The sequence below is a fragment of the Arachis hypogaea genome, chromosome 15, assembly GCF_003086295.3.
Source record: "Arachis hypogaea cultivar Tifrunner chromosome 15, arahy.Tifrunner.gnm2.J5K5, whole genome shotgun sequence".
Lineage (NCBI taxonomy): Eukaryota > Viridiplantae > Streptophyta > Magnoliopsida > Fabales > Fabaceae > Arachis > Arachis hypogaea.
The window spans coordinates 31982745-32005472 of record NC_092050.1 but is presented as its reverse complement, the minus strand read 5'-3'; the positions used below and the strand labels follow the sequence as shown (position 1 = coordinate 32005472).

The following is a 22728-nucleotide window of genomic DNA, read 5'->3' as shown; positions in this document are numbered from 1 at the left end:
TACCCTTAAACCTACTTACTCCCTTGCTAACTTAGGCATCGGAGTGTCTTTGCAGGTACCACCCTCCATTCTTTCACATACACAACTCGGACGGAGGCGCCCAGGCGCACACCAAGTCAGAGATCCCATTCCATTGACGCTTGGGCCTTTCTTCCAAACCCAACTCAACTATTTCAGATTACCCACATAACATAACAGATAGTATATTGTGCATGTAATAAACAAGATTTGTCTTGGCAAATTAAAACTCTAATTAATATAACAATGTTATTGTCTTGACTTGTAAAAAAAAATTTCACAATAAAAATTTGGGTGTCTGATATTTTAATTTCTATCATTATATTAATTTTTAGTTTTTAGTATTTTAATTTCTGTCATTATATTAATTGTTTAAAGCATCTTTAGTATCAGTCACAAAAAAAAAAAAAAGCATCTTTAGTATTATTTATTTAATTGCATAAATTATAAAAAAAATTATTTTCAGTGCTTCGACTGTTTTTTGTCTTGGACTTCGAGTTTTCCCAACAAGTTCTAATTGAGCACATAAAAATTGAATATAACAGATGTGCACTTGCTATAAGCTTCTGATCCAATCCTTATTAACATAATCTTACTAAAGCAACAATAACATGAAATATGTGATAACAATTATTAAAATGTGAGTTTCCATCTAAGAATGTATGTGTTGAAGCCAGGTACTGTTTGCTTGTTCCATTGAGAAGATGACAGTATCCTTTCCTGCAAAAAATGCATATACAGAATTAATATGAGAGAAGAACCAAGCTAAGAAGAGTGAGAAGGGGATACGAGAAGGGTTCAAGGGGAGATAGCCAGGGAGGAGAATCGATTTCTTACTTTAGTCATGATTCATACATTGTCTTTGTGGGACCGTTTCTTTGGTTTACACCCCTTTAGTCCAAAGATGCATTTCTTCGTCATGAAGCTACTTACCTTTTTCCATCTACCTCTGGTCGAATCCTTTATTCTTATATCAGCCTCCATATGATCAGAATTAACACTAACTAACTTGGATTCTTCATCGATGCGATCATCACCCAAGCTGGTTGTTTCCGTTTCATCTTCTAATATGATGTCCATTTCTTCTGTACTATTGGAATCCCTGGAATTTGGTGTGACAGTACTCTCTTTGTTCAATTTAAATGAGAATTTATTTCTAAAATCTTCATTACCAAAGACATGATACCCACATTCTTTCATATTTATCTCTTCTCCTTGCACACTAAAACGCAGCCTACTATTTTCACTAAAATTAGGCTTTCGATGCTTGCTAAAAGGCTTTGATTCACTTACATTGTCATAGCTTCTGTGGTGTAGCTGAATGTATATGTAATTTTCACTCACTATCATCGTTACAAGACAACAATCATAATGCGCCTTTACAGCATTGGAGGAGAGATATAAGAAAGAAGAGCCAACTTCAGGATCAGTATTTGAAGCTCCAAAGCTCCAACCAAATTTTAGACTCGGAAAATTAGTTGAAGATTCTAGAGGTTTGAAGGCAAGGAATACAGCAATTCCCCACCACTTACCCTCACAACATTCATTAGGTATGTCCACTGTGATTGATGCGCTTGATTCAAGCTCTGATAAACGTGTACCAATGGGAAAGAATATCTCCTTGCCAAAATTTGGAGGAATTTCCTGGTACGTGATAGGATAACTATGATCTACAACCTGTAACAACCACATATAAATTCTTTTTAAATAAGTATGGTAATTTCATGACTAAACATTAATTGTTTACCTTTAGTGTCTTTTTTTTTGTTCCATGTTCTCTCTTAATTATTACTCTTCCAACTCTTCTGAAGTTTTATTGATTTCTATGTTATGTCAAAAGAAAAGACATGTTATGTGATATTCTCTGATATGCCATGACATACTATTGACAAATTAAGAAACCATATTAAAATGTCACGTAATATAACACATCAGCAAAATAAAAAATAATAGATGTTCAGTGAGGAACTAGAATAATAAACGCAACTAAATATTAGTGATTTACTTGTATTATATTGAGAAGAGAAAAATAGCTTAGAACTAAGTACCTATCTAACTAAAAGTCTAAAAGAACCAACAAACCTGACATAAGAGCTTGTTATAATCCGTCTTGAACAGCTTCCATAACTTGCATAAATCTAACAGTAGTCCAGCTTCCCCATGAAAATTTAACACACATGGATCAAACGATTGTCGGCAACCTTCTGCTTCAAGAAAATGCAGCATAGGAGGTTTAGCAACGCTGTGAGTTAAGATAAGCTCTGTATTCCCACTTAAAATCAAAGTCTCCAATGATGATAAGTGGCGCAGATCAGGAATCAATTCATGATGGAGATTGCAATAGCTTAGATCAAATATGGTTAACAAGGGAAGTCCTGGGATATGAGGAGGCAATGTTAAGCGTGAAACACTCGAATCAGAGGTGGTGGTGTTGGATACTGGTCCACTGCAACCACGAAAAGAAAGCTTTTCGAGATTTTCCAATTGAAACAAAGATGAATCCACCACTCTTATAGAGGTTTCACTAAGATCAAGATCTTCCAAAGCCCAGTTTTCCTTTATATTATCTGGCAGTCTACAGATTTTTGAGCAACCGGACAAATTGAGAATTTTCAGTGACTTCAAATTGGTAACAGTTTCTGGAATGGAAAGAAGACTTGAGCATTTCATTAAATTCAACACTGACAAATACTCCATACTCTCCCCAAATTCAGGAAGTGATTTCACGTTTGAGCAGCCACAGAGAATGAGCCTCTTCAGTGAACTCATTTCGAATTTCCGGGGCAAGGTTTCGAGCTTTATGCATCCTGTAAGGCTTAACACTTCTAGCTTCTTGTGCTGCCCAACAGATTGGTCAACCTCAACAAGCGATATACAACCATCAAGGATCAGCTCTTCAAGCAATGGAACATTAGAAATATTTGGAATTCGAATCAGATTGCTGGAATAACTCAAATCAACAACTCTTAGTTTTTCAAAAACCTGTGGAAAAATTAATTATAAATTAAACCCCATTATATCTTTTTTAGACCTGTACTCTGCATTTTTTTTAACTGAATAAATTTTAATTTTTTATTTATATATTTTATATCAATAATTAGAATCTAAATTTCAAATTTTAATATTTAGAATTAAAATTTAAGGTATTTTATGTTTTGTTTAGCATTCTTATTTTACTTTTAATAGTAAATTAATTTTTAAAGAGAGTTAAATTTCTTAATTTCTATCATGCGCATTAGTATTTTCCTTATACTAATACATAATTATAAATTTTACGAATGTGATAAAATGACAGACTAAATATAAGAATTTAAGTAAAAAATTTAGTATTTTTGTTTTTATCTATATAACTAGATGATTTTTATATCCATTTATTACTTCTTCGTTTTTTTGTATTTCTTTATTCAAGCGCATGCAGCCTTTAAGTTATATGGTCTTACCTGACTTCCATTCCAAAGTTGTTCTACTCTGCTATTATTCATTTGCAAGTGAACAAGTTCACGTAGTTGCAAACCAAGTGGTAGAGTCTTCAAAGGACATTCCACCCAAATAAGAACTTTCAATGAGCTAGGAAGACATTTGAAACCACGAGACAGGTGCAATTCACATAATATGATGAGAAGTCTTAGGTTGCACATCTTGGAGAATGCTCCATGATCTTTCAAAATATCTTTATTATGTTGCTTCAAAACCACACCTTCAATCTTCTCAATTCCCTAATATAAAATGACCAACGTACGATACATAAGCTCATTTTTTAATGTTAAAATTGATAGGTTGCAAACTACAAAATACAAAATCAATGTTGAAATGTTGATGTCTATATATAACACCAAAAAATTAAGTTAAAGCATCATTATTCATATAAAATTAATAATGGTCAAATAATAGAGACACAAGGATTTTACAGAAAGTAATGTATGAAGAAGGAAAAGGGTAAAATACGTACCGTATTTTCCTTCAATACTTGATTAATGTCATCTAGAGAGGACAACCTACTGCGTCCAAGATGTTGTTTAGAGTCTTGCATGTCCATCATTCTACCCATTTCCTCAAGTAAATCATGCATCCCTAAAACTCCTTTTTTGCAAGTTATCAATGACTTCTCAACAAGTACACTTATTCCTATTGCCGGATGAAGGCCACAATTTTTCAATATTCTTATCACTTTATCTTTGTACCACCCTTTAAAGAAACATGCAATGTCAAGAAATATAGTCTTGTGACCTTCTTCCAACATATCATAGCATATCCTAAGTATGTTCATAATACCACCATCTTGATCTTTTCTCATCTTATCGAAAGCCTCATCCCATTCATCAATGTTTCTTGTACAAAGATTGGAACCTAGCACTTTAAGTGCCAAAGGAAGGCCTCCAGCATATTCTACGAACTTTCTAGACAAATCCAAATACTCTTCTTGTTTTTTCTCTCCTTTAAATGCTTCTTTATGGAATAGCTGAAGGGATTCATTAGTATCCAAGGCTTTCATCTCATACAATTTAAACAGTGTTACTCCATGTGAACTAAGCAAGTGTTGGTCCCTAGTAGTAACTATTATTCTACTCCCCGGACCAAACCAAACGCGGCTTCCTGCCAAATTCTCTAGCTGTCTTGTAGTTCTCACATCATCAAGGACAATGAGAACTTTCTTTTTGTACAAAAGGTTTTTGATGGCATCCTTTCCTTGGTTCAAAGTTTTAATTACCATGCACTTTGGTTTCAAATGTGAAAGAAGTTGATTTTGCAGGTTAACTAGATCTTGATCTCCTTCTCTCGAAACCTCTCCAACGCGAAGAATGCAGTGTTCTTCAAATTGGCTTCGGATTTTCTTGCAAACAGTAGAGGTAAGAGTAGTTTTTCCTGACCCACCCATACCCCATATTCCAATGAAGAGCACATCTGTTGACTCTGGGCTTAAACATGAACATACTTCATTTACTTTTGCATTAATCGCAATTAGATCATCATCATCGTCATCATTATTATCATCTTGTGTTGGCAATCTAGATTCTATTTTTGTCCATGCTTCTTCAACAATTTCATCGATGAGCTGTGCTTCATATCTAATTAACAAAACATTAAAAATAATTATGTTATCATGATTCAACATTCCTTTATATTTTCATATTAATATAAATAATTTTGCACTATAGCTAATGGGAGTGACTCAGATAAAGACGTTTAAAACGCTTTTTTTTAAGATGTTTTCTAATAATTAATTTAGTATATATAATCGATTAAATAGTATTATTTTTGTCAAAATTAGGCCAGACAAATTAATTTGATCGAAAAGATGGTGAATCAAATTTTGAACCGATCTAAATTTATTTTTTTATAAAAAATAACTATAATATCCTTATTATAGAAAATAATTAAAATACTCCTATTATATATATATATATATATATATATATATATATATATATATATATTTTTTTTTTTTTTTTGAAAACTCTAAATGTTAACTCTATGATGGCAAGAAGTAAATGACTAGAATTTAAGATGTTCAAAATTAATATATATAATAGGAGTATTTTAATTATTTTCTATAATAAGGATATTATAGTCATTTTTTATAAAAAAAAATAATATTAATTTAGATCAGTTCAAGATTTGATTCACTAGTTTTTCGGTCAAATTAATTTGTCTGACCTAATTTTGATAAAAATAACAATTTAATTAATTATATGTGTTAAATTTTAATTATTAAAAAATATCTTTAAAAAAAAGACGTTCTAGACATCTTTATCTGAGTGGTTCCATAGTTAATTACAACGAAAAAAAAAAAGTCAGGCACTAACACTTTTTATAAATATTAGCTAAATACTTTAAACTAATATTTTATTTTTATACAAGTAGAATTTAAATTTAAAATTTAGTATAAAAATATTTTTGTTAATGTAATATTACTCAATTAAAAAGTTACTGTCTTTTTTCTATTTGTGGAAAACACTTGTAATGGTATAGCAAAAATATCTACTAGATTTAAATCTGCACTAAAAGATACAAGAATATAAATAAAGATATTTTTTGGGGTTAAAAAATAAAATAATTTAATATGTAATAAAATATTTTTTGATAGAATTATTTAGTCTATTTTAAAATATATAATAATTAAATATTATATTATTATATACAAATATTCTTATATATTTTATACCATATAACGTGTTTGATATATTTATTTTCTTTCTAACGTTAACTTAGAAAAGATTCACAAATACATGTATTTACCTTTTTTCACTATGATATTTTTAGTATAGAAAAAAAATTATATATAACACTCAAATGATGACAAATAAAAAATAAATGAATATACACAAAATTTTTCACCTCTTACATAGTGTTCTTCGTCTTCACACTTATGAACATTATTGGTTTCAAATTTTATTATCATTATTAAAAGTTTCTAAATGAATATGATTTTTTCTGTTGTTAAAAGTTATTCTTAACATGATAAGTTTATATAGAACTTAAAAAATTTAAGTGTTATAACTTACTTTAGTACTACTTTGATCTCTTTTTTATATAATTTTTATAATTTTAAAAAATAAAGTTAATTAACTCAACAAATATGACATGAAATATTTAGAATTTAGATCTTTGATATGAATTGACATCTTTTATAATATAATTTTTTATACGTACTTCAAATATTCGTGGTATGAAGAGTTTAAATATTATTTTAATAATTATTATTTTATATTTTTAAGTATTAGAATGTTCAACTTAAGTTGATGTATTTTGATTTTATTTATTTAACTAGCAGATTAAAATATTAGAGGATTTAGGATTAATATAACCACTTTTTGATTTTGTATAAAATTATATATAATGTAGACAAGTGAAGATAAATAAGTCCTTAATTTCATTTAATTACTATTTATCTTAAATTATGGTGTATATAAATTAAGTTAAACGAGTCATTTTCTTGTTGCATTAAAAAATTTAAATAAAAAATAAAGTAAATTCTATTATATTCAATTTTAATTTGTCTTTTTCTAATTTCAATTTATTTTTTATTCAATTTCATTCTTTTATCTTCTTGTAATCATTCGTTATTTATATCATTTTCTTTTATATAATTGAAGAATTTAATACAATAAATTATAAAAATGATGGTAGTTAGTTACACATACATATGTATTTACTATGATATACTAAATGTGATTTTTATTTTACTTTGTACGCGCGTCTCATCAATTTAGTCGTTGAAGTTTAATTATTTTTATTTAATCCCCAAACTTTTGCGAATATGATTTATATTAGTCTTTGAAAAATTTTCAATGCACAGACATCAATGAAATATCGATGTAAGCAACCAAATGCCATATTGGACTTTGTAAAATGACATCATTTTGGTTTTAGTACTCAAATAACCATAAAACACATCAAGTGGTACTTATCTAAACTTTTCCTCCCAAAGCAAGTGACACATCATCATTTTTGAATTATTTGAACACTAAAATCAAAACCGCATCGTTTTACATGTTCCAACATGGCATTTGACTATTTATATCAATGTTCCATTAATGTCTGTGTATTGAAAATTATCTCAGGAACTAATGTGAGTCATGTTTGTAAAATTTGGGGACTAAATAGAGATAATTGAAATTTTAAGAACTAAATAAGGTTCATATATAAGTTCAGAGACCAAATTAAAAATTAACTCGTGTTGCCACAAAGTAAATTTAGTAATGACATAACAAATTCATAGAAAATAAAAAATCTTAAGTATCATTAGCTTGCTAAATACTACACTACAAAAAAAAATGTTGAATACCGTTGGATTTATCATTGGAAGTTAGCAGCGGGTTTACTGATGGATTTACCGGTGGATTTGACAATAAATTTATCGAGTAAAAAAGTTATCGTCGAATTCAATTTTCCGACGGTAAATTCATCAGTAATAATTGGAGAGAAAAAAGTTGGCGCGAACATTATCGCCGAATTTAGGGACAAAAAAGTCTGACGGTAAAATAATTAAATGATACGCGCCATTTTAGTCACAGATTATGTGTTTTCCATTGTTGGCCGAGATTGCTGCCCTTAAGCAACTGACTATGCTTTCTATTTGTCACTTCTCTATCAGGTTAGTTTTTTTATTTTTCTGCTGATGAAAAAATGTACTTACTTTAAGCCACTTTAGTTATGCAAATTCTAAGTTTGAATAGAAAACCAGCTCATCAAGGAATTTTACTATTGTGGTGGGTCGATTCAGCTTGAGGCAGGATACTTTAATAAAGTGAATCAATGAATACTTTACTTTCTTTTACTTGGTCATGGTTTTAGATTGGAGTGGTAGTTAATTTTGGGTAATGATAGTGTCAAAGTTCATTGTTTCTAAGTGTTAAGTTTGGTGTAAATAATTTTCTTTTGTTAATAGCTCCTTTTCTGTTTTGATTTGCCGTTTTCTTATTTTTTTAAAAAACAAACTAGATATCTACCTGGCCTCCGGAAAGTGGATAATGACAGAATTTGGAGTATATTGACCTTTCATTCAATAAATTGAAGAAATTGAAGATCAAATAGTACTTTTGCTGTTTTTTATTTGGTAAGTTATTTGATATGTTGAATCTATTTTTATATGTGTATGTTGTTAATTGTTTCTTTTCATATAATAGAATTCTATGTGGACCTGAAAATTTTTTGTATTTATAATAGCTGTTTTTAGTTTTATATTAAGGTCCATATATTTGACCTTGTTTAAATTTGTTATATCAGCTTTGTGGTTTATCCAAAGTAATCTGTCAATAGTAGATCTCGTATTTCGCTGATTGTTTTTCTAATTGTATGATATGCAACATTTTTTTCAATGTTTGAATTTGTGTTAATATGCATTTAATTTGATGGAATTTGATAGTGTTTAACATGGAGGAACATCACATGAAGGTGCCTTTGTGCATCCAAAGTATTGATTTAAAAGGTTGTAACTGTAAACTTAGTTATTTGTGTTTTAAAAATTTTATTTCCTATGCCTTTTGTTAATTATATAAATTGAACAAATTTATTTTTATTTTTAATATTTTAAGTACAACAAGCTGTTCATCATTTTTCACATTCCTTCATGGATATGCTATAAACTGGAAGGAAATGATGGAGGTGGACGTAATGATGATTGTAGCAGTTCTTTTGTTGAAATAGGTGTCTATGAAAGCAGTCTACAGAAAAATAATCGAATAAGTTCTAGTGGTGAGGCCTGCATTTTTTCCTATTTTGATTTTTTCTTAATTTGTACATGCTCTTCCATTCTGGTTTAATGTTTAAATTATTCCTGCATATTGAGCTGAATTATGCTCTTCTGTTAAATCTTTTGCAAGTGTTTATAATACCTCAACAAACACATTAACTAGTACCTCATCTAACAGTAGATGTTTCTCATCCCGAAAATCAGGTAAAAGGTGGAAGCGGTGGTTTAATATAAATATTTAAAATTATATATTGAATTTTAAAACAAATTTTTTAAATTAAACTTTTAGTTTATTGTCAGTTAAATCAGTCAGTAACTATTATTTTAATTATTAATAAATAATATATTATCGTCAGATTTATCGAGAAAAAAATTTGACAATAACAATCTCTAAAAATTATGCCAAATAAAAGTTTATATCCGCTGCTAAATCTGTTAGTAATTAGCAGCAGACAAAAAAATCCGTCAGTAAATAATTACTGGCGAGATTTATACCATCGGATTTATTCCGCCTGTATCTAGCAACTTTCTTGTAGTGCTACTTTAATATTTTTTATATATAGATTATATTTAGATAGCCAGTTTCAAGCTCGGATAAAGGAGGAATGTTGTGTTAGACTTTCAACAGCCAACATAAAAACTTAGTTGAATCTTCATGACATGGATCAAAGACGTTATTGCACAAAAGTTAGGTCGTTACCCGGAAGCAACACGCTGTATGGCTCGCGAACCGTGTTAAATGAGCAAGAGCCACTGCATCAGTGCCTGGGTGTAGTGTTAAATGAGCAAGGATTCTCGTGTTTTCGTGAATAGACGAGGGTAAATAAGCTAGTTCACAAAAAAAAAGGTAAAGGTAAAGGTCAGAGCGACAGAAGGTTAAGATTTGAGACATGAAACATAGGTATTCTAACAAAAAAAAAATTCATGGAAGTGGTGGATATCATGACAAGGAGGAAGATTAATATCATGTGCCTAAAAGAAACAAAATAGGTCGGCTCAAAAACTAGGGAGTTGGATACCTCCGGTTTCAAACCTTGGTATACAGGAAAGGTGAAGAATATGAATGAGGTAGGTATTATCATGGATAAGCAGTGGGAGAAGGATGTAGTGGATGTCAAGAAGGTGGGTGATCGGATCATTTCTATCAAACTTATGATAGAAGGAGATACTTTTCATGTGATTAGCGCCTATGCACCGAAAGTGGGTTCAGACGAGCAACACAAGTTTTCGGATGATCTAAAGAGTTTGGTCTAAAACATACCTTAGCTTTGGGAGATAAGATTTTCTTCAGAGGAGATTTAAATGGTCATGTTAGAAGAGAAGTGACTGGGTATAGAAGTATTCACTGAGGCCACGGTTTCGGGGTGGTCAATACCGAAGGTAAAACTATTTTAGACTTTTCCTCAACCTTTGATCTTCTCATTGCAAATACATGTTTTAAAAAGAGAGACGAACATCTTATAACATATAGGAGTGGCATGACAAGCTCTCAAATAGACTTCTTCTTGTTGAGGATAGTCGACCGAAAATTTTTTATTAACTGTAAAATTATTCCGGGAGAGAGTTTAACAATACAACATAGGATGCTCGTCGTGGATTTTTACGTTGAGCAAAAGTTGAGAAAAATGCATCATACGAAGAACCCAAGGACGAGGTGGTGACGGACGAAAGGTGAGGGATAAAGAAGCTTCCTAAGATGGGTAGAAAAAGAGACAAAGTGGGAAGGGGATGGAAGCGCAGAGGAGATGTGGAGGGAGATGGCAGAAGTTATTAGAATAAAAATAAAAATAAGTTTTGGTGAATCTAGGGGGATAGGATCAAGAGACAAAGAGTCCAGATGGAAGAATGCGAGTGTACAAGAAAAGATAAAGGCAAAAAGGGAGTACTTTAAAAGCGGTCTTTGTGTCGCAATACAGATAATTGGAAAAAATATAAGACGGCTAAGAAAAAGACAAAAGTGGCTATAAGTGAAGCAAGAACAAGAGCAGATGGGGTCTCTACAAGTCTTTAGGCATGAAGGAAAGAGAAAAATGTATATATAGAATCGCAAAGAGCCGTCAAAGAAGAAGGAGAGACTTGGATTAAGTTTAGTGTATAAAGGATAAAGACAGAGAGGTTTTGTCTCAAGATGAGAAGATCAATGAAAGGTGGAAGAGCTACTTCTATGAGTTATTTAATGAAGGACAAAAGAATCTTCCAAGCCTTGGTCAGTTATGCACGAGGGAAGAAGATCAAATTTTTTACTACTATCGAAGGATTCGAGACTTCGAGGTAAAAGAGGCTCTAAAGCGGATGAAAAATGGGAGGGCAGTAGGACCCGATAATATTCCGATTGAAGTTTGGAAAGGCCTTGGAGAGAAATGTATCAGTTGGTTAACCAAGCTTTTTAATGATATTTTAAGGTCAAAGAAGATGGCAGATGAGTGGAAAAAGAGCACCTTAATACCTATTTACAAGGATAAGGGGATATATAGAGTTGCGAAAACTATAGAGGGATCAAGCTCATGAGCCATACCATGAAGTTTTGGGAAAGAGTGATAGAATAGGGCTGAAACAAGAGATACAAGTAACAGAGAACCAATTTGGTTGTATGCCAGGAAGATCTACCACTGAAACTACATACCGTTAAGAAGGATGATGGAGATGTATCATAGTAATAAAAGAGATCTACATATGGTGTTTATTGATTTGAAAAAAGCGTACAATAGGGTCCAAAGGGAGGTCTTATAGAAGGTTTTGGAAAGAAAGAGAGTAAGGATCGCATATATTCGTGCATTTAAAGACATGTATGATGGAGTTACAACTAGTGTGAAAACTCAAGGTGGTGTGACAAAGAAATTTTCTATTGGTATAAGAGTACACTAGGGAACATCCTTGAGAGAAGATCTAAATAAGAATTTGGATTTATGGAGAGAAACTCTAGAAGTGTATAGTCTGCGCATAAGCCGTAGCAAGACTGAATATATGGAATATAAGTTAGGCCGTCAAAGAAAAAACCCTAATATAGAGGTGAAGATTGGAGAAAACATCCTACGAAAAGTTAAAAGTTTTAAGTATCTTGGGTGCATCATACAGATAATGGAGAGATTGAATAGGATATAAATCATAGGATCCAAGCAGGTTGGTCAAAATGGCGGAATGCGTCTGGTTTCATATGTGACAAAAAAGTGCTTTTAAAACTTAAAGGTAAATTCTATCGCATTGTTATCAGACCAGGTATGCTTTATGGTATGGAGTGTTGGGTGGCCAAAGAGAAACACGAACATAAGTTAAGTGTGGCAAAAATGAAGATATTGAAATGAATGAGTGGTCATACGTGATTGGATAGAATAAAGAACGAAGATATAAGAGAGAGAGTTAGAGTAGTACCTATTGTGAAAAAGATGGTAGAATCACGTCTCAAGTGGTTTGGACATGTGAGAAGAAGACCGACAAAGCACCCAGTCAGGACTCAAGAGGGTGGATGAGATGGAAGATGGATAAGGGGTAAAAGGTAGAGGAAGACTTAGAAAGACCATCCATGAGGTGATCAAACAAGATCTACATGTAAATGATTTTTCTATAGACATAATATATAATAAAGCTCAATAACGTCGTTTGATCTATGTAGCCAACTTCACTTAGTAGGATAAAGTTTTATTGTTGTTGTTATATAATAGTTATATAGATTCTCTTTTACAAAGAGAATTGGTCTTCGTAACTTATTTTTTATTCTAAATTGAATTGAAGATTTTTTGGCATCTATACATTTTTCTACACTTCTACACTAAATTGTATCTCCGAATTCATTTTAATAATTTTCACTGAATATGAAAGATTAGAAGCAATGCCTATTAATAACATACATAATATATGTTCCAATGTAAAAATTAACGCTCTTCTCTCTCGCGCAAAGGAAACAGGTTAAAGTCATCTGAGGGCCGCCGCCGCCGCCTCTACCTGGGCTGCGGTGGCCCTCCTCCCCCCTTTCTCTACTACTCCTCTTCTCTCTCTTTCCTTTCTCTTACTCCCAAACCCTTTATATATCTCTTTCCAGTGTCACACACTCACCCTCACCAGCCACTTTCTCTCTCTTTCCGCTAGTCATAACCCTTTCACTACCCGTCTCTTTCTATCACCTACCTTCTCTTCTTTCCTTAGCACCCCTTCTGTTTTGTTGTTACTTCTGTTTGCTCTTTTGTTGTTTCTGTCTCAAGAGATTTAGATCTGAGATCCAGATCTAGATTAAATAACTCATTTGTGGTGTTTCTTTCCCCTTTTGTGGTGTATTGGTCCCTTTATGGGTGTGTTAGTGTTGTTTTCGCAGGCTTGGGATGAAGATACAACGAAGGCCTTTCATTTATGGAAATATTTACAGTTTCAGAAAGCATTTGGATCGATTCTAAAAAGAAGAGAAGATAGGTTTCTATGGTGCAGCACCTACTGTGAAGATTTAGAAACAAAAGAGATTGTTTTGAGTCTCTATTTCCTTTGTATAAGATTCTTTGTAATCGAACTGTGTGCCTCTTCCCATATAATAGTTCAATATAAAACTTATCTATTTTCTTGTTTAGTTTCAGATCTGATAATTTTTCTACGATATATAAGTGTCGTTTGACTATTTTCTTAATTGAAAGTATGCTTTTGTAAAAAAAAAACATACATAATATATATATATATAGACTATGTGGTTACCATATCTTAAAAAAGCATTGCTAAGATTAAAAAATAAAAATATGTTATAAAAATATTTATATATAATCATTACCATAACCATAGACATTATACACTTCTCTCCTAGATGGACATAAATAATGATTATAAATAAAAATAATAAAATACACCCATTATTATAGTGGTGGTAGTGGTGGTGGTTTATTACCTAAGTAGAAATTAAGAAACTCATCACAATAAATATTTTATTAAAAATTATACTATTAAATTATTTAATAACTTTATTCATTAGTTTAATAGTCATATATTTTTGGTACTTCATTAACATTTTCTAGTACAAAGTTTAATTCTTTTATATAGATAGCGTAAAGTAACTGCACACTATTGTTGTTAACGACTACTCTTGGAATTCAGTTTTAACATGTCATTTTCATTTAGTAGATAACTTGAAAATTTTACTATTTTAATACAGATATTTAGTTTAATAGTTTTTGTACTTTTAAACGTATTTGTAAGGTATTCAATAATTTTTTTTTTAATTTTTTGTTACATTCTATAGCCAATAGCAGAGTTTAATATTGGTAATGGGGACCATCCGAATATGGAAAATAGATTCTCTCAATTTTTTTAATAATGAATAAAGTATGATTTTTCACTATTAATTGTTATAAGTGAGACAAAAAAAATATGAGAAAAAGTATATTGAAGAGTTATAGATTACACTTTACTACCTCAATTTTTTTTCAACAATAGAAAAAATCCATTCTCCCGAGCATGGACCACCCAAATATTTTAAAAGTTTTACATATATAATTATATATACCTATTGACCAAAAACTTGAAGCAGCTAAGATGGTGAGATTTATACATTTAATATTTGTATTTTTTGGGGGGTATGAGCTTAAGATTCACTCTTCACCTTTTACGCCACAACCCAGAACATGCTGAGAGATAGCCCAATGAGATATGGTATGTTATTTTGTGATTTATTTTATAATGACATGATTTGTTTTTGTTAAAAATGTATTTAGGAATGGTTCTACATACCTAAAGCAGGAAAAAAAAAAGGGCAGAAAGAGTTAAAATATTAACATTTGATTTTGTAAAATCTTTTATTTTTCACAAATAACTTATTAAGATTGGCTTTAAATAAAATATAATTTTCCGAAAATTGCAGTACATATATTTTGTAAATCAAATTAAAAGTAATTTTCAATAAATATAACCAACAATAATTATATCTCATAAAATAGTTTTTAACTTTTAAAATAATTATAATAGACATAAAAAAATAAAAAAATTTAATTGTGAATGGAACTTGGCATGAATAATTTAACTAAAAGTAAATTTAAATATTTATTAATATATTAAATTATATTAAAATTTTTTATTTTAATAAATACATACTAATTTTAAAAATTATTTCTTTAGATGCTTTTAATGTATCCCAAATATAATTTTTTTAACCTGCAAATAATAAATACATAATTTTTTATTTATCAAATATAAAGTACTAAACACAATATAAGAATCTTCAAGACAAATTTTTTCAAACTGGATCTAGCTCTCTCTCTTTTTATTTGAAGATTCATGCTTTGTAATTTTGTGATACCCGTTCAAGAGGGTATTTTTATCATTTTAGAGACAAAGGACATAATAGTAATCTTATCATATTTAAAGATCTGAATACTAAAAGAATTATATCATATCGGTCTTAGACATTAAAGAGACCAATAGTTCATCTCAAAAATCGTAGTACTGAAATGGCGGCAACTCATAAGTCCCATTGAGTTAGTCAGGACACCAAGAAACCTAATAATGTTTTTTAAATCTAGTGGGAGGCATAATTTATTATTAATTTTTGAATTTTTAGCCCTTTATTTTAATTTATTTTGCTGTTAGAGCTTGTTAGAAGATTTGATTTATTTCTAATTTGCTGAGTAGTATTTGTAGGGATTTTAAATTTAAATCAAATCTGATCTAATCCAATCTGATTTAAATTATCTTTTAATTAGTTTGTCAGGGGCCTATTTAAACATCTTTGGTGAGACAATTTACACAATTTTTTATGAATAAAATTTTCTTAGTACTTTATGCACGTTTTCTTAGTGTAATTAAGTCAGGTGAGTAATTTGCTTTGCTTGTTGCAATAAAGAAGATTGAAAGATCCAACACTAAGGCGATTCTGCGTGGTGATAATTTTGCGTGGTGGTTTCTTCAATTTTTATCCCTTTGATCTAGATTGTCAAGGACAGATTCTTTGAAGGTCTAGTAGCAAATTCCTTCCGGTGACCTAGATTGCTAAGAATAGGTTTCTTAGAGTTCTAGTAGAAAAATTTTTATCTATTATTTTATGTTTCTGCAATTTCTTTTGGGATGAGTCTATTTGTATCATTTCTTTTATCATCTAGTATCAGAACCAGGTCATAGGTAAATTCTTATTTATCTACACGTTTTAGGGTTCTTGTTTACTCTCTTTTTTTTTTTTTCAATTTTTGCACATTTACTTCAGAGTAAAAAAAATGAAAAAAAAATTCTTATTTTAATTTTTTCTGCAATTATTCTATCTTAAAGTCAGTGTCTGCTCAAGAAAAAGGAGTAAAAGAAATAATAATAAATGATTGAGTATTATAACAGTGATGATGAAAGACTCTCATATGCGAAAAAGAATTTTCTGTTACAAATTCCTGCATTTAAAGGGAGAAATGATCCTGAAGCTTATTTCTGATGGAAAAGGAAGGTAGAGTCGATTTTTCTAAATTGCATCCTTTCAAAAGAAAAGAAGGTTCGACTGGTACAAGCCAATTTTTCCGATGATGCCTGTATATGGTGGACTAAATTAGGAAGATCTAGAAGATGGTACGGCAAAAGCCCAATTTGTAGTTGGGAGAAGATGAAGAAAATCATGAAGAACCAATTTGTGCCATCATCATACCACAACGAAATTTTTAAAAAATTTTGTAGGTTGCAACAGGGTTCACAATCAGTGATGGAGTACCACAAGGAGTTTCTATATTTGATGGACAAGGCTAATATTAAAAAGAGTCTTGAAGTTCTTATGGAACGAGTTTTCTTTGGATTAAACGAAGAACTTGCAGATAAAGTCTAACATTACCATTAAGCAACCATAGAGGATTTAGTCAAAGTGGCCATTGACATGGAGCATATGCAACAAATTATAGCAACTTGGAGTTCCAAAAGAGAAAAATTTGAGGATCAAATAAAAGTCAAAGTTTTTTTTTATTTCAAGAAGGATATTATAGATCGACATAAGAAGAAGATTTCTTCTACGCCTATCTTTTATTCTTTTTCAAATCCAGAGATGGAAAAATTTGTTGAGTATGCTGTAGAGGGTGATGTGTACTTGGAGGATCCAAAAGTGCATAATATAAGTTTGGACTATTTTAATTAATTTTTTATCTTGATATTTATACTATAATTAATTATTTTCATGCTCCACTTAGAGAGAATATTAATTAGTGATTTAATTGTTCTGTTAGTTTCAATAATTTTACTAAAATTTTAATTAAATTTTTATATATTTTTTAATTAGATCTTTACACTACTTATAATTTTATAATTAAATATTTTTATGTCAAAAATATTAAATTAATAAAATATTTATCTCAAAATATATACGATCAAATATCTAATTAAATTTTTAATTATAAATATCTTTAATTTTTTTAAAAATATTTAATTAATTTTAACATATTTTATACTTAAAAAAGTCTAATTATAAAATTAAAAATAACATAAAAATTTAATTAAAAAATATAAAAATTTAATTATAAAAATTATAAAAACTAACAAAATAATTAAACCTTACTTAATAAAAAAATATTAACTCATGACAAAATCACATACAATAAATGCGAGAACTTCTATTTTGACTCATCTAAATATAATTGCACCTAAAAAAAAGATAGATAATTTCTACTCAATCTTCTTATAAATAGGGGTTAGTTATCCTCTATAATTTATTTTATTGTTATTGAAAAAATTTATTTGTGTCAAATTATTTTTTTTCTTAGTTAATTAAACTAAATTATTAAACCATGATAAAAGATAATTTACAAATTACAATAGTTTTTAAAAATATCTCATTTTATAATTTTTTAAATTTCTCCATCCATCCAATTTTTTTAAATGCTCTAGATTTTCAGCCACACAAATTTAACAGAAAAAAACTGAAAATAAAAGTTAAATAATAAAACAAAAACGAATTAAAAGTTGAAAACGACGAATAACTTCAAACGTAACATGGATCTTTATTTTTTTTTTTATATTTAACATAGCAGATAGAGAATATATATATAGTTTGAATGACATCTCTAAATATTACATATACACGAGATACAAATGTATAAATATATTAGAATTTTTTATTTTTTAGTTGTTTATAAGATTCTAATTAAACTTGTTATTGGAGAAGTATAAACATTAGAAAAAGTTTTAAATATACCTGAAACAATGTTTCAGATGTTTTAATCGTTGATTTTAATTAATATATATTATATCGGTTAAAATAATTAAAATATCGGTGTTCTCAGTACACTTAAAACTCTTCCTAAATATTATACATATAAATAATATTTCTAATAAGATGCCAATCTCTAATTTTTCTATTCTTCTTCTTCCAGTTTTTAATTTTTATTTTATTTTTATTTTAAATTTTTTAATTTTTAATTTTCTTTTTTGATTTTCTTTTTTTAATTTTTTTTGCTGGAACACATTAAAAAAATTGGATATATTGAAAAAATTAACAAATTGTAAAATAAAATCTCTTTAAAATTAAAATTATTGCGCTTTATAAAATGAATTTTACCATAATTTAGTAAAAATTTGGTTTAATTAACTAAAATTAAAAAATAAATTATTTTAATTATAAATTAATTCCTCTAATAATAATTAAACCAGTTATAAAAGATAACTAACCCTTATTTATGAGAGGATTAGCTAGAAATCACGGCAAAGTAATTTTAAGGAAAAAAAATCAAGAAAAAGACGACGACTTACCGATGTTGAGAGCTGCAACCTCTTAATTGTGCAACGAATTTCAAAGCATCTCTCCACTTCTGAACCTTTTCTTTGTCTCCATTAAATCTCTCCTCATGTTTCCTAAAAGCTTCTGCAAAGGTGCCCTTTTGGTGCCGTACGTCGAAAGGATCCACACCGTAGAACACCGGCAATATCATGCCAGAGCTTCCTTTGCTTTCAACAATCTTTCGGAGTTCATCCAAACACGATGTGGAATTCGCATAATTGGGTGACAGTATGACAATTGCAAGAAGGAGCTGCTGATCAGAGATAACAGTACTTGTTCGGAGTTCTTCATTGTTGTTTTCTCTGAACGTTTGAATACGTTGCCTTTGCAAGGCTGCATACAAATGCTCAGTGAAACCGTCGCGGGTGTCTTTTCCCCTAAAACTCACGAAAACACGGTACTTCCATTTTGAAGTTCGTGACGAAGATTCAACCTTCAGTGCCATTGAACCCAAACCAACATTACTCTGAGAAAGAACTATGTCGAAACGTAGCGAAGAAGCAAGTGATGAGGACTACTTAGCTTGAAAGATTAATGTCATTTCCAAATATTCAGTATCAAGAATAAAATTACAGAATATAGCTTGAAACAAACACCTCTTGAAGATGTTTACTATTATGTAATTATGTTTACTACCATACAAACTAACCTCATTGCATTAATCCTCTAATTTGAAATGGGTTCAAAAACCTCGTTAGTAATGCAAGATAGGTTCTAGGAATAAATTATTTTGGACAAAACAAATCTGCGCGTTTTCCGGATCTATATCTGAATATAATACTTAATTAGGTTTGGCTAACAAACAGGCACTTATTAAATTATTCAAAGAAATACAATTTTTTAATACATTATAATTGTTCGTAACAGGAACGAATTTACGAACTGGACTGCTTGAAGATCGAAGATTCTAGCTTTGGCAAGTGTAGAACTAGGCTCGAGGACAATAAATAAGATATTCTGATGTCTAAGTTAACAATGGACTTAACAATGTGATTTAGTTCTCAATTTACCTGCTGAGTTTTCTTTTCTTTTATCTTTGTCTCTTGAGATTACTGTTTTTTTTAGTATTTATTGCCTTTATATCGTGCTCTTATTGCCACAATTTGGCGATTTAATGACTTAATGGCGTGGCTGTTATGTCATATCCGACGTTATCTTGTGACGTCGGATTCTCATTAGCTTGCTATTTTGTCTAGTACAGTGTTCTCAACTCGGATTTCTTTTAATTGAAAATTTTGAGGGGTTTGTAAGGAAATTGAACTTTTTTCATTTTCTTTGGCGTGGTTATAACTTCCTTCGATTTACGAATCGTCTGATCATTTATGATTTTTCTCTTCATCCATCATTGCAACATTTTAACTCTTAATCAAATAATGAGAAAAGGACAAATAGGTCCCCAACCTTTTGTCCTGCAGACATTTTTGTCCCTGATCATTGAAAAATACTTTTAAGTCCCTAGCCTTCACAAAACTTGGACGGATCAGTCCCTGACGGAGGCATTTGGACGGATCAGTCCCTGACGGAAGCATTTGGACGAAGGGACTGATCCGTCCAAGTTTTGTGAAGGTCAGGGACTTAAAAGTATTTTTCAATGGTCAGGAACGAAAATGTCCGCGGGGCAAAAGGTGAGGGACCTATTTGTCCTTTTCTCTAAAATAATATTTCACTTTAACTTTACTTTCTAAAAACAAAACTTCTTCTCTCATCTAAGAAAGCTATTGTCATTTCGGTCATCTTCCTCCATAGCTTTTGGAAACAAGGTTGTTTTCTGCAATAGTATTTTCAAATTCCAGTGAACTTCACAACAATTTTCAGTAAAGTTAGTAAGGTTTTTATTTCTTTCCTTTTTTTGTGTTATCCTGCCAAGGGACCTTCTTCCTTTTATTTTGTATTTCATTTTTTCCTACTACTTCCTGTGTTTTCCTTTATGGCTTTTGGCGTTGCTTCGAATTTTTTTTGTATTTGGTACCTTCAATTAGGTTTTAACGTAGTGGGGGTACCATTATTTTTAGTTTCTCTGGCTTGATAATAACGGTTTCCGTTTGGTTTTTGCCCCATTTCTCACATTCTTTTGTATTTCCCATAACTGTGATGAATTTTACATTTTCTAAGTAAGGTTTAGAGTTTTTCGACCTTTGGTGATATAGTGGTGGTGCCCCTATAGGGTTTACCAATATAGTGCGGGAAAGGTTATCGTGAACTACGAACGTGGTGGAGCCGCTAACAGGCCGAGGCCCCAACTTGCCCCCTTTCTGCCAATGAATAGTGAACTTGAAACAGACATTTACTCCTGGGTATCCGAGGAGGTTAAGGCTACCCCTTCTACCATAACACAAGAATGGCTTGATAACCTAACCGAGGCTAGGGTTATATTTGATTCCGATTTAAGCAATTTGTACATTTTCTCGGTTCCCAGATCCAGGGACCGGTTGTGCCATATTAATGAACATGCTAGCACTGCCCTGGACTGGCTATGGATGTACAAGACTCTATTCTGCCGAATAGGAGTTCGACTTCCTTTTACCGACTTCCAAGTGAGCGTCTTGACTCACAGCAGATGTGCCCCTTCTTAACTTTATCCAAATAGTTGGGCCATTATTCGCTGTTTCGAGCTTTTATGCTCATTTTTAGATATCCAACCCTCCCTTTGGGTTTTCTTTTATTTCTTTACTTTAATAGTTCCCTTTAGGTCACAAGAATGCGGGTTTATTTTCTTTTGTGGTGTCCCAAATATAAAAATTTTAACATATTTAAAGAGTCTTACCATAGATTTAAAGAAAAATTTTTCAAAATTGAATGAATAGAGGGTACAACTCCTTTTCTTATAAACTTAGAAGGTGGAAAAAAGTTTAACTTATATTGGAATTTCAATGTGTTCTCTCCAAAAATCTGAGTTAGTGATGTTAATGCTTTTGAACTTGTGAGCATTAATATGTTGATGATTTTATGGAATGAATGCCCTCTCCATTTGAGAGATATCATAGTGGATGAGTAGGCTATTCGGAATGCTAACAGTAGGTTTTATTTTTTTTACTCTCTTTCCTTTATATTCATGGTTCCATTTCCTTACTGAAACCTTTGTATTTTTATTTTATTTGATATGGTCGGAGGACTTACTGCTATTCCCGCTATGAAGAGGAGGTAGGAAACTCAGCCCCTCCCGATTAGCGCAAGTGGTGATATGATTTTTTTTTCTGCTACCATCATCCGCCAACCATTACCTCAGGGGGGTGAAGAGAGTGGCAAAGGTCAGGGCCCCGAGGTCCATAGTTTAGAAGAAGACTCTCCCAATAACTCTCCAACGAAGAAAAAATTAAAAAGTGTTGGAAAGGATGATGCTGATGTTCCGGTTCCATCATCATTTAGGCATGTGTTAGATAAGGGGTTTTGGGCTCCTAACTTAGTGGATCATCATTTCATAAATGAAGATACGAAGTTAGTTCTTTCTAAGATATCTTTGGAACACACCCTTCCCCGAGTTCAGGGGATGTTGTTCCATTCGGCTACGTATGTCCAAGATGCAGAGATAGAAACTTCAAATCTTCGCTCAGATTTTCTATCAACGGATAAAATAATTGCTGATGCTAACATCCAGATTCAGAAGTTGAATACCTTGGTTACTACTCTTCAAGAAAGGCAAGCTTCCCTTGAAAACAAGGTAAAAAGTTTGAAAGAAGCGAAGGCTGCTTCCGATGAAAAAGGGGAGAATATGAAGAAGCAGGTTTCTGAGTTGATAAGAAAAATTGAGGAACTCAAACTCTCAGTTCAAAAGGTGGAGTGTGTTGCTGTAGATGGAGTTTTTGATGTTGAACAAAAT

General features: G+C 30.9%; 1 protein-coding gene across 2 annotated transcripts; it reads right to left on the bottom strand.

Moving 5' to 3' along the window:
• Positions 1 to 434: 434 nt before the first annotated feature.
• On the bottom strand, positions 435 to 19579 carry LOC112750127 (TMV resistance protein N). 2 transcript variants are annotated; one of them, XM_025798689.3, is made up of 6 exons: positions 18884 to 19579; positions 3968 to 5084; positions 3459 to 3734; positions 2101 to 3000; positions 856 to 1695; positions 435 to 738 (listed from the first exon to the last, which is right to left on the bottom strand). In XM_025798689.3, the coding sequence occupies exons 1-5, from the start codon at positions 19354 to 19356 to the stop codon at positions 868 to 870; spliced, it is 3594 nt and encodes a 1197-aa protein (XP_025654474.1). In that variant the 5' UTR covers positions 19357 to 19579; the 3' UTR covers positions 435 to 738; positions 856 to 867. The 2 variants fall into 2 exon arrangements, with proteins under 2 accessions (XP_025654474.1, XP_072075099.1); XM_072218998.1 differs by having other exon boundaries at positions 551 to 738; positions 2101 to 2877; positions 18884 to 19501.
• Between the last annotated feature and the right edge of the window lie 3149 nt (positions 19580 to 22728).

Excerpts from the sequence above, each read along its gene's own strand:
- LOC112750127 (XM_025798689.3), bottom strand. The coding sequence starts at position 19,356 with ATGGCACTGAAGGTTGAATCTTCGTCACGAACTTCAAAATGGAAGTAC. Across the intron at positions 3,735-3,967 it reads AAGTATTGAAGGAAAATACG|GGAATTGAGAAGATTGAAGG; the intron begins GTACGTATTTTA and ends ATTTTATATTAG. Across the intron at positions 1,696-2,100 it reads ATAACAAGCTCTTATGTCAG|GTTGTAGATCATAGTTATCC; the intron begins GTTTGTTGGTTC and ends TGGTTGTTACAG.